Source organism: Oenanthe melanoleuca, chromosome 1 (genome assembly GCF_029582105.1).
Source record: "Oenanthe melanoleuca isolate GR-GAL-2019-014 chromosome 1, OMel1.0, whole genome shotgun sequence".
Lineage (NCBI taxonomy): Eukaryota > Metazoa > Chordata > Aves > Passeriformes > Muscicapidae > Oenanthe > Oenanthe melanoleuca.
The window spans coordinates 98736312-98748372 of NC_079333.1; the positions used below are offsets into that span (position 1 = coordinate 98736312).

The 12061-nt window shown below is 50.5% G+C and overlaps 1 protein-coding gene across 1 annotated transcript in view; it reads left to right on the plus strand.

Moving 5' to 3' along the window:
- Positions 1-1574: 1574 nt before the first annotated feature.
- Positions 1575-12061, plus strand: part of PTCHD1 (patched domain containing 1) — a 38746-nt gene continuing 28259 nt past the window's right edge. Inside the window, exon 1 of the mRNA XM_056506048.1 lies at positions 1575-2438. Coding sequence (XP_056362023.1) covers positions 2010-2438 — 429 coding nt within the window. The 5' untranslated portion in view covers positions 1575-2009. The remainder of the gene's footprint in view (positions 2439-12061) is intronic.

Here is a 12061-nt window from a genome sequence, read left to right on the forward strand (position 1 = left end):
GAGTAAGGGGAGTAAGCCTGTGTTCAGATCTGTGTGCATCATGGGCAGGGAGGGGAGTGCTGGACTGGGAGGCAAGACACCTGGGCTCTGAGGCCTGACCTAATACTGAACGGTCACCTAAACTCAGATCCAGTCCTCTACTATGCTTTTGTTTTTATGTCTGAAACGTTCTTTAAAATATATTCAGATTAAATTTTCTTTCTTAAACTTACGTAGGACTGATAGAAGAAGTGGGGAGCCACCTCTGTGGGAGTGGAGCACAATCGTGTTACAAACCCCAGCATCTCTGGACTGGGCACTCTCGGTGCAGCTGCACCGATCACACAGGCAGATCACTCTTGGAGTGATTCCTAGTCTTGGGCACAACACCCAGAAGAACCAGAAGATGTTGGGACCTTGCCAACCTTGGCTGTGCCCAATCAAGCCACTCACTTGCTCGCCACGTTACAAGTGAAATGTGGAAAGAGTTTAGCATTCAAGCTGTGTGACCTTGCTGAGAGGAGACCGGAATGATGTCAAGGTTTCGTGTGTGAAGCGTCCATGACAAAACACTAGCTAAGGTCAGACTATCGAGATGTAAAAGGGAGGATGACTGTCAGCTCATCAACAACCAAAACAGGGAGCCACTGCCATTTTATGCAGCAGTACATGAAACAGCTGTCAAACAGAAACTTCCTTTTCTCAGATTTGTAAAATCACCAGCCTGGGAAGTAACTGGATTCCCATTACCAACACCTTTGGATTGGGAAGTAGCAGCTCGGGCCACATAACAGCAATAGGAATCAGCGTGCCCGAATATGCCAACAGCATTTGCGCTCGTTTCTGCTATTTAGATAGAATTCGTGCTTAAAAACCAGGCCGTGCCCCCGAACCGCATCCGGCGGGGAGGGTGGGCACCCGCACACAGGTGGGCAGCGCTCAGCCACACGCCGCCGGGGCTGCGGTTCGCGCTGGGGAGCGGCAGCGCTGCCCGGGCACGGCGCGGTGCAGGTGCCGGCAGGTGCCGGGGCTCTGCCGGGCGGCCCGGGCCGGCTCCGGAGGCGATGCCGGCTGGCCGGGGACCGCGGAACGGGCAGGGACAGCCCCGCCGCCGGCACCCGCTCTCCCTAATGGGCATGTGCGGCGCTCGCACATGCCCACTCGGGCGCGGGGCCGCGAGCTGTGCCGCTCCGCGCTGCCGCCGCCGCCGCGGTACCGTGCGGCGGGACCGCGGGGCGCTCCGTCGGGCACCCCGCAACGCGGCCCGCCCCCGCGGCCGGGGGAAGCGCCCGGACGGTTCTGACGGCGCGTCCCCGCAACAAAGCCGCCCGCGAAATACACCCAGCTCCCCTCCGCGGGGGCGGCCGTTCCGCGCCCCGCCGCCGCCCGTCGGGGCCGCGGGCCGCCCGTCGTGCGGGAGGCGGCGGTGCCGGCGGCGGGCGGGGCCGGGCGGGGCGGGGCGCGCCGCGGCGTCCCGAGCGCGGCCGCGGGCGGGCGGCCCCGGCGGGAGGCGCGGCGCTGCGCCCGCCGCCCCGAGCTCGGCGCCGCCCGGCGTGGCCCCGCGCCCCTGGGCGGAGGGCGGCGGCGGCGGCGGGGGCGCCGCGGAGGGCTGTGCGCGCCCGCCCCGCCTCGCCGCGCCTGCCGCGGCCGGGGGATTAGTCAGCAGTCTGCGGGCAGCCCCGCTCCCGCGCAAACTCCGCGGCGGGGGCGGGGAGCGGCGCTCGCCCCTTCCCCTTCCCGCGGCGGGGCGGCGGCGGGGCTGCCCCCCCCACACACACACACACCCCCCGCGGTCCGCGCCGCCGCTCCGCGGCGAGGGGCGGCGGGTTGGGAAGTCGGGCACCGAGGGGCTGGGAAACTCCTCCCGGGCACGGCGGCGTTGCGGGAGGACGAGCGCCCGAGGCGCCCCGCGCACGCACCCGGGCGGGCGGGCGCGCACACGCACCGCACACACCCGCACACGCGCGGCGGCGGCCCCGGCCCCCCGCAGCCGCGGCCGGCGGGGAGGCGGCGCCCGGCGGGGCTGCCCCATGGTCTTGCGGGGACCGTGGGGGAGCTGCGGGGGCCCCGGCGCGGCGCTCGCTCTCCTGCGCGCCCTCCGCACTAGGATGTTGCGGCAGGTCTTGCACAGGGGGCTGGGGACGTCCTTCTCCCGGCTCGGCCACTTCGTCGCCAGCCACCCGGTGTTCTTCGCTTCGGCGCCCGTGCTCATCTCCATCCTGCTGGGCGCCAGCTTCAGCCGCTACCAGGTGGAGGAGAGCGTGGAGCACCTCCTGGCCCCCACGCACAGCTTGGCCAAGATCGAGAGGAACCTGGTGGACAGCCTCTTCCCGGTGAACCGCTCCAAGCACCGGCTCTACTCCGACCTGCAGACGCCTGGGAGGTACGGCCGGGTGATCATCACCTCCTTCCGCAAGGCCAACATGCTGGACCAGCACCACACCGATCTCATCCTCAAGGTAACCCCGGCGGGTCCCCCGGCCCCGAGCATCGCCACCGCGCCTGGCCCGGCGCCCCGCATCCCGCCGCGCATCCCGCCGCGCTCCCGCACCTGCCCCCGGCCGGACCCACCCGCGCCTGCCGCGCTCTGCCCGCCCGCACGGGCGCTGCCACCGCGGCTCCCCGCTCACCTCCCTGCAACAGTTGGGACGCCAGCCCGCCGCGGGGAGCCGGCACCGCGCTCCCCGCCAGCGCCGCGGGCTCCGCTCTCTCCCTCCTTCTTTTTTTTTTTTTTTTTTCCCCCATCTTTTTCTTTTTTTCCCCGTTTGCTTTTATTTGCTTTTGGGTGAGCGAGAAGGGCAGTCTGGCTTGCTTAAATAATTTTTTTGGTGTCTGTCTACTCGCGTGGTAGTTGTACTCCCGAGTTAAGGCGTCTCGGGCTTAGATAAACTCAAACTTCAAAAACAGTTAGGTACCAGTCTATCAGGCTGCCGAGAATGGTTTTGGGGGCTGCCGCTGTGTCTGGACTGCACTTCTGCATGGGTAGGGGTAGCACAAAACCTTCTTTTCACTGCTCATCAAGGCAAATGACATAACTCAGCAGCTTATTTTTAGTGGGTAGTGTTTTTTTCCCCTCCACTCCCAGCCCACCACCACCGGTTTCAAAGAGGAAGAGAAAATCCAGCCCAGCTATAGACTGCAGGCATGGTGCAGCCTGTGCTGCCGGTTCAAGTTAGAGCGGGCAGCATCTCCCCACTGGAGCAGCACGGAGCGTGCGAGTCACAGTCTGACAGGACGTCTCACCGTACTATATATCATATCATGTCAGAAACCTGCCTTTCTTGAAGCTGGTACTCTATTTTATACCCCAGTAGTTTTGAACAGTCCTGGGAAGAAAAACAGGGATGATAGATGCAAAAACTTGAGCGTTAAGAGGGTCAAGTTCACTCAAGAAAAAGGAAAGGAGCATTTGGAAATAACCAGAGGTGTGGCTAGCTCAGTACTGCACATTTTTGCTGTTGCCGTGTGGAAGCCCAAAAGATTTCAACATTGGTTGGTTTTTTTTCCCCAAATGTCAAACTGTCAGCCCCTATAAAAGCCAATGTTAATTCTTCTTAATTGCTTCAAGGAGTGTCTCTTCTAAAATGAAAAAACAGATGCAAAAAACAGGGAGACCTCTCTCTTTACTAAACAATGAAATAATTGTTACAGTGAATTTATTTATATTTTATTTCCACTGTAGGCACAAAAAGAACTGTGGTACAGAGCCACTCAGTATTTTCTGTTTTTCTTTTGACATATTACCCAACAGTAAAGAGCAAACATTTAATGAGTGTCGACTCACTGAGTACGGTAACAGCAATGTTACTGGCAAATGAGAAAACTCCACAGAAATGATTTTCATTCCTTCATTTTCTTGCACTGTGAATTGCATTTGCATCCAGTATGTGCACATTTACTCAGTCATAGGATAATAATGATAATGGATTTTTTTCTCTGAACTCCTTTCTCTGGAGATCTGTAGTTTTATCAATAGCAGAGTGACACACAAATAAATGGAACTCAGTCTTTCTGCAGGCAAACTTCTGCATAAGATTTATCACGTCAGCAAAAGAGGTATAACTTAGAAAGTTCTGACAGTATTTAACAGAGCCTTGTTTTTAATAGACAAAATTCACCAAAAAAAAATTATTTTTCCTTTAGTAAGATAATGAACACCATTGCCATTTGATTGTTTTGACATTGTCAGGTGTGTCTGATGCATTATTTCCAACTCTTTACTTATCTAGTTAATTCCAGTGTGCTTTTTGTAGAATGGATTAAGTTCCTTGTCATGATCATGCTTCTGTTTGTGGGCAGAGGCAGGCTCAGGCAGCTTGTGGATGGCCCAGCCCCATGGGCCAAAGAAACCAAAACAGGAGGGAGGGCTCCTAGCTCCCAGCATTGTTGTATCTGTGGTGATGCAGGGCTACATCATCTCGTGTTAGCAGGGCCCACCAAGGCAAGGAGAAAGAAAAAGGTGGCCATCAAGGTCTTCCTATACACATTCAGTTGCATGAAAGGGAGAAGGGAGCAAAGGCAGCCCCAGCTGCAGTCCAGAGCCAACCAACTCAAAGGACTGTGCTTGTAAATAAGTGTCCTGGGTGAAACCACAGAGTAAATCCCACTCACATTTCTGAAGCTGCCATGTGAGCACAGTCAGGGCAGGGAACCTATACAGCAGCTTTTGCTTTTCTTTCCTTTTCTGGAGGATGACCTCCCCAAGGGAGAGGTTTTGCTTTAGAATAAATGTCAGGTTGGACGCTGGCTCCTCCCACATGGCTGTTGCTGCATCTCCACCCACAAGCAGGAGGATGGGAGGCACGGGAGGATGGTTTCTCCAGGCAGATGCTGGCTGCTGTTGGAGCACATCATGTTGGTTTCCTTACCTGCCATATCCCACTTCGTCTGCCAAAGAGGGAAAGGAATGAGCCTTGAGCAGCTTCCCTAGTCATGTGCCAAGGAAAGGAGATTTTCCCTCTTTTAAGCAGAGGAAGAAGTCAGCTTCTCTTACTGTCCCTTTGTAGAGGGATACAAAGTTTTGGGCTCTGAGCAGTTGAAACTGAAACATAGATGGTACTTTCTAAAGCTGATCAGTCTAACATCCGAATCAAATCATTATTCAGTGAAATTACTTTTGTGGTGACATCTCTGACACTCTGGTTAGCTTAGTGGGCACATTAACAGCCTGAGAAAGTCACCATTGCCAGTCTGCATGACACCTTGGTGCTGGCTGGGAAGGGATTGTGGGCAGGGCTCAGCCCCAGAATGTCTCAGCCCAGGTCTCAGGCAGCATTCCCAGAGCAGGAGCTGCTGGGGGCTCTGCTGTCAGTCACATCTGCCAGCACTGGCTGCTCCCAGGACAGCCCCAGGCTTGATGGGCACACAAACTGCTCCACACAGGGTCTCCTCATTACCAGAGAGGTGTGTGGCTGCCTGATAGAATAGTTTTGCTTTTGAGACAATGCCAAGTACTCTTTTATTTCTTGTTTTTGTGTGAATCTCTATCCATAATTCTCACAGCTCCCTGTAAGTGCTTACCCATTCTAGGCCTCCCATCCCAACACTGTGTTTCCAGCTGCCATAGTCCTTTGCAGAAGGGAGAAATCTAAACATATCCTCAGCCTCTGGTCTTGAATAGGTGTTCCAATAAAAAGCCTTGGTAGAATCTCAGATACGGAAGAGATGCATCCTGAGACTGAGATATCGTGGGAGGGCAATAATGAAATTTTACTTGCTGCAGTACCTGCTCTATAGCTGAGCACAGGGAACTGGCATCCTGTGCTGTTGGTGTACAGGACATTTCTTCCTCAAGATTTATCTTTTGAGAGAGAGAGGTAGGAGGTAAAAACACCTAATTGAAGAAAGTGTGCTTTTACCCCTGTATTTCCAGTAAGTGCTTAGAAAAGCAAAAATAATTGGCTGTTTGGTGTGGGCCATCATGCAGAGGTTCAGATGATTATATAAAGTCTGTAGAAATTGTCTAAGAAAACCTAGAGGCCCACCTAAACATAGTTTTAGAATAGTCCCCCTACCATTTCATGGTGGTATTTTCACTTGCATCAAGAGACTTGTTAGGTTAAAGTCATACAGACTCTCTGGGAATACAGACCTAGCCAGATTTTTGAACCTCAGAAAACATGTTCTAACTTAGAATTTGAGACACAGATCCTTTTGAGTCTGTTTATTCCTGTATGCTTTCAGTGACTTAACTGCACCATACTAAAGACTTTTTTAAATTAAAGATTTACCTTTTTTTGCAGAAAAATATTCTCTCTTCCATTTCCATTACTGTGTTTATAGCAATAACACAGTACTAATATTTTTTGGCAAAAGCTCCACTTAAGGTATCAAGACATAAAGATGAAAAGGAATTGAAATGTAACATGCTTTACTGAAGGGGACTATATTTGCAGTTTGCTTCTATAAAAATCTGTAGATGACAGGGTTTTTTTTCTTAAAGAAACCTTTACTAACTACAGATTTTTAGTGTTTATAGATTGCTTCTCTTATAAACTGACCATTATTTGATCTAAGTAACTGACTAGATATATATTTGTACTCACAAATGAAGTAAAGTCAGGTGTTTCTGTTTAAGGACAGGTTTATTTAAAAACTTCATAACTTCTGATTACTGCAGAACAAAACAGTTTAGCTTCAAAATCTTGCAGACCTCATACTTGTTGGGGTTTTATTTCCTCTCTCTGCTCCTTAATGATTCTGTTCCTGTTAACGTGTGTGTTGGCACGCTCTGTCTGTGGTCCTCACGGATTTCCTCACTTACTTTGTACGTGTGAGGAAATTCGTGGAGGAAACAACCCTGGTTAGAAATAACTACATTCCCTTGTCTGTGCTATTCCCAGTTGCTTTGCTGTACAAACATGGCACACTTGAACCATTATTTCCAAAGTCAGTGGAAGTGGGTTGTGGCTGTTCGGCAGAGCCGAAAGCTGGGTCTGTTGCGATCCTCAGTAACGCAGGTTCCCATTTTTAGAAACTTTTGGCTACTCCTGAATGCCTGGACACAGGCAATCAGCTGTGGATCTAGCAATGGAGCTAGTAGGTCTCCGCCTTCTCAGGGTAGCTCAGGCACTAAAAACACTTCTTGGGAAATAGTCAATAGAATATACAGTGCATTCTGCTGAAAACAAAATAAAGGATGAAGTCATGTCTTTAGAGCAAGGCTGTAAGATGAGGGAAGAGTCCTAATACAAGAAAAACAAGGGTGTGAAAGCAGCAGAAGTGCAAGCCTGTTGTCATAGCAGCACAATGCTGCAGGGCTAAAATGTATCTTATGCGAAAACAGATGAGAATTAAGATACGCAGGTAAGATCCGGGCACAGCCAAGGAAGAGGGAAGGTAAATAGCACGTTGCAAGGACAGTGTGGAAGTGTGTGCAGAACCCCCCGAGCTGCCCGTGTCAGCAGCAGCAGCTCAGCGGGATTCCTGCAGGCAGGAGGGTTTGGTCTCTCCCGCAGGCACTGGTCAGCGCCTGGAGCAGAACTCCCAAAGTTGCCTGTGCCTGGGAGGACGGTCACATCCCACTGGTGCCCACCATCCCCAGTAGCACTGGCCAGGACAGGCCCCTCTGCTGTCCCTGCTGCCTCACTGTGTGTGATGCTCCCTGCAGCCCGTGCTCGGGATCCCCAGCATCCCGTGTCGCCTTGCCTTTCCTGCCTTGGCAGGTCAGACTTTGCTTCCCCTCTGACAAACAGAGCACCTGGAGGGCAGTGTTTTCAGCAGGTGGCTGGATGTGCTGTGTGTGCTGGGGGCATCACCCCGCAGGCAGAGCACACAGTGGGCAGGGCAGGTGACAGGGGCCAGGGACATCTGTGTGTCACTGCCACCCAGACCAGGCCACCTCCAGGCAGGGTCACAGGGCTGAGGGAGGGCTGCCAGGGCTCCCCAATGGCCACATTTGTACTGCCTAAAAGCTGTGACAAGGCCCTGACTTAAGCTGGGCTTCAGAGCAGGAGAACCCCCTCTCTCCTGTTGGAAGATAGAAGGAGGAGCTGAGTTGTTAACTAGCACCGTGGGCTGTGAACCTGCAGCTATTAAGGTTTCCCTGTGGTGCAGAAGAGGTTGTTCCTCAGCTTTCTGCTGGAGGAGCCCTTGGTAAGAGCCCCCTGAGAAGCAGCATAGAGATGGAAGGGTGTTCATGGAGACATCTGAAGTACACAGAGAAAGCCACCCGTGGTGGAACTGATGCAAGATCAGTCACAGGAGCAAAGTTTTATTCATTTTTCCCCCATCATGAAAAATTATCTTGTTGCTGCACACCAGGCTGTGCAGAGAGGTTTCTGCTGCCCAGGTGTCCTGTCCTCCAGCAGCAGTCGGCCCAAAAAACCAGAGTGGGCTTCTCTCGGTGGAACAAATTCAGGCAGATTTACAGGGTGTCAGAATTAAGATGGTATTGATTAGAAAAGCTTCTCCACTTCAGATTAGAAAAGAAAAATCATATCTAGCGATTTTCTGTAGCTACCAAGAAGACAGATGGAAATGTAAATGCACGCACATCTGCCGCTTCGAGCACTAATAGTTGTCCCTCAGTTGATGACTTGTAGTTGGAACAATTTTTAGATTTTATTTTTCTGAAAATTGTTTGGAGGAAAGATAAATCATAATGTGTTTTGGACAGCTGAAAAAATTAGTTACAAAAATAAATCCCGTGCATAATTAGTATCTTAGCGTCTCTTCAGGAAACCTGACTGAGAAAAAGAGCCAAGCTACTCATAGCGATCCTTGCTGCTTGCTCTCCAGCTGTGACTTCTAATGTTTATCCCCAGCCATTAGGATCTGTTGGCTTCCTCCCTCAGCTGTGTGCACACTCTGCATCCCTTGCTGGGCTGGTGTGGTCAGGGGGCTGCTGCCCCCACCCCCTGAACTCTGGGCTGGACCCTCGGTCCCAGACTGGCACAGGGCTCAGCCCTGGCAGGGGCTCCCCTGCCCTCCCTCTCTGCACCTTCTGATGAAAACACACTCTTGGAAGTTCAATTCTGCCGTATCTGCAGAACCCACAGTGGGGTTTTTTTGTAAATTAAGCTGGAAGCTGTGCAAGTCTTCTCCCTCTCATAACCTTTTTACGTTTTGACTGAGGCCACCTCTTGACGTGAATAAAAAAGTACATTGCAAAGGTATGAAATGCCAGAGATTACTGAGATCATAGAAAAAGTGGAGAAATTTATAGCTATCCATTAAAGGCATTTTCTCCTCTTCATTTTCCTTGGCACAAGTTACCTGTAAAAATTACTAAAAGAGTAAACCAGCTTCTTATAAAAATGAAGTGTATATTTAAAATTACTGTCTTCATCCTGCTTTCTAGTTTTTCAGTCTTGAACCCAAAACAGTGATAAAATTTTAAACAGTAATAGGTAATGAGACAGAGCTTCTGTCTTTCCTCCATAACCACGAGATCAGACTCTTTTTTTCTTTATCTCTTTTTTTGTTTGTTTTTATGAAAACTGAGATTAAAAAAAAAGATCGCAATACTTCAGGCTCCAAGACTCATGGAAAAAACTCTTGGTGAAAATGACAGCAAAAAAATTCTGAGAGTGGCAACCCTGAAGAGCAAAGCTAATACTGAGTTTGAACCATCAGATGGAGACTGCAAGACTAAATAAGTCCAATAATAGCAGAAACAGCAAAGCGATACGGCTTTGCAAAGATGATGCTCCTGAGAGTAAAACATGTCTGTGTGCCAGATCATTTGCAGTGCAGGAGGACATCCATATATCCAGCTGGTTTTGTCTCACTGGCCATTCATTGCCTGTATGTCAAGTACAAAGTGTAGTTGAGTCCTTACAGTGAGTGATGTCCCGTATAAACATCACATATCATCGCTCAGCAGCAAAACCAAACATATTTTTGAGGTATATATGATAAGCAGGAGGTAGTTGTGCACATCCTTATGATTTAAAATGGTGTCTGTGACTGACCCAGCTTCCAAGAGAGGATGTGTTTTCATGAGTTGGGCATGGGAGCTTGTCAAAGACTGAATGGTCCCGTTGCATTTTGCTGTCACTGTGGAGTTTCCCTGGGAGCAAAGCTGTGCCACCAGCAAGGTGAGACCCAAATGGGACACTGGTGATTGGGTCCTCATCCCCTTTGCCCATGGATTTGATTGGGGTAGGAGATTATGTAATGTGAGCTTAAAGGGTTTCTGGGATTGGACCACTTTGCAGATGAATCAGCAGTTTCTAACCCATCCCTGCTGGGAAAGGATCTGTTTCCTTCACAGGGAGGCTGCAGACTTCTGTGTTACCTGATTAAATTAACAAAATTCTGGTAACACCTTCTCACTTTTGAGTTAAAGAATTTCTCCACTAAGCAAAGGGGTACAGGTTTTTCTCATCCCTTCTTGTAGCTTCCTGCATCTTTTGTAGGGACTTAAGAATAAAAACGAGTTTTCCTTTCTGTCCTGACCATACATCTCCAAGTACAACGCTTTTGCCTTCAGGCTCAGCTTTGATGGCACTGCTGAAAGTGGTGCCAAGCTCTGTACAGCAGAGAGCTGTGTCCCAGAGCCCAGTGTGGGGCTTGGCCACCCCAGGGCACCCAAACTGACCCTACTGCAGGGCTCTGGTTCCTGGCACCTGTCTTCCTGTGCTGCTGGCAGAGGTAGGAGGGCCAGCAAAAATAAAACAGCTTGAAGAACTTCCAGCCATGGCTCTCTGAGGCCTTGATGCAAATGGCTTAGCCCAGATAAGTGGAAGGATTTTTGCTTTCTGGCATCCCCTCCTGGGCCCATGGACAGAACCAGCTGGCAGGGCCGTGAAATTTCACCACCTCTCATCTGTCAGCTGTGCCACAGACTTAAATATATCTTGGTATGGAGGTGTGAGACCAGTACAGCCCTCATCTGGAGATATTTGCTGAAAGGGATTTGTCTCCTGGTTGAAGCCATCATTCCTCTCTGTCTAAAATAAATAACCAAGTGAGCATGGGATGTAAAGTAAGAAAAAGACCAAGACCAAGATTTTACCAAATGCAAATGACTAAAAAACTAAAGGAAAAGACTGTTCTAGAAATCTCTAAGGTGGTGCAGGACACACATAAATACCATTTTCAGAAGGAGAGGGGAAGTCCAAGGAATGGTCACTGTGTAACAATGGTGAAAGGAAGAGGTGGATGTTATTATTTCGTGTCTGAGCACTTACAGGGACCGTGTGCCACTGTGGTGAGGGAGCTTAGGTGGTGCTGTGCAGTTATCCTGCTGCAGTGCTCTGGCATCTCAGCAGTAAACTGCTTTTTGGTTCCTTGCACTGTTAGCTAACTGAAAAAAGCTGGGAGTGATGAGCAAGCAGTGCATGTCTCCTTTCAAGAAAAAACATTCATTCAGCTTTTGTTATTCCTTTAAATTTCCCTTTCTCCTAATAGGATCAGTAAGGAGAAGAACAGCTGGATAAATGAGAATCTGGTAGTCAGTCATTTGTCCCAGGACTAGGTGCCAGGTTTATTCTGAGAATAGTTACTTGCTATTAGAATCCTCTGCACTGAAGAGTGTAATATACATTATGCATTAGCATATTGTTAATGTTGTCCCCATCACACAACAGCCTTTACCATCAGACTGAAATTTCCTGGGACCTCCTGGTAGACCATATGCAAACCAAATTGCAGACTGTGCAATCCTTTGAACTCACAGGATGTGCCCTTGTAAGCTCTTGGAGCTTCTGTTTTCTGTGGAAACCAGTCACCCAAGGTTGTCAGTGTGGGCTCTGGATGGGTGGAAAAATCTGTGTGGCTGCAGCTGAATTCCCAGCAAGGCAGCAGAAAGGAGAGTGCCATGGGACTGCAGCTCTCCTGGGGAAGAGGCAGCATCCTGTGGTTCATGGGCTGCCACAGGCAGGCAAAGGGAGGAAGGAGAGAGAGCCTACAGCCCTGCTGCAGCTCAGCCCTGCCCTGAACTGGGGCAGCAGAGGGCTTTCCTAGCATCAGGTCTGGAAAAAGGGCAGATAAATATTGTGTTTGTCTTGAGAAGGAAAGTCTGGGCCAGGATTCCCAGTGCTGAATGCTTGGGTGTGCTGGTGCAGTTCTCAGCATACATTGTCAGGGTGGAAGGAATGGCAGGTTTTCCTCTTCTTTGGCTGTTTGCCACCAATTT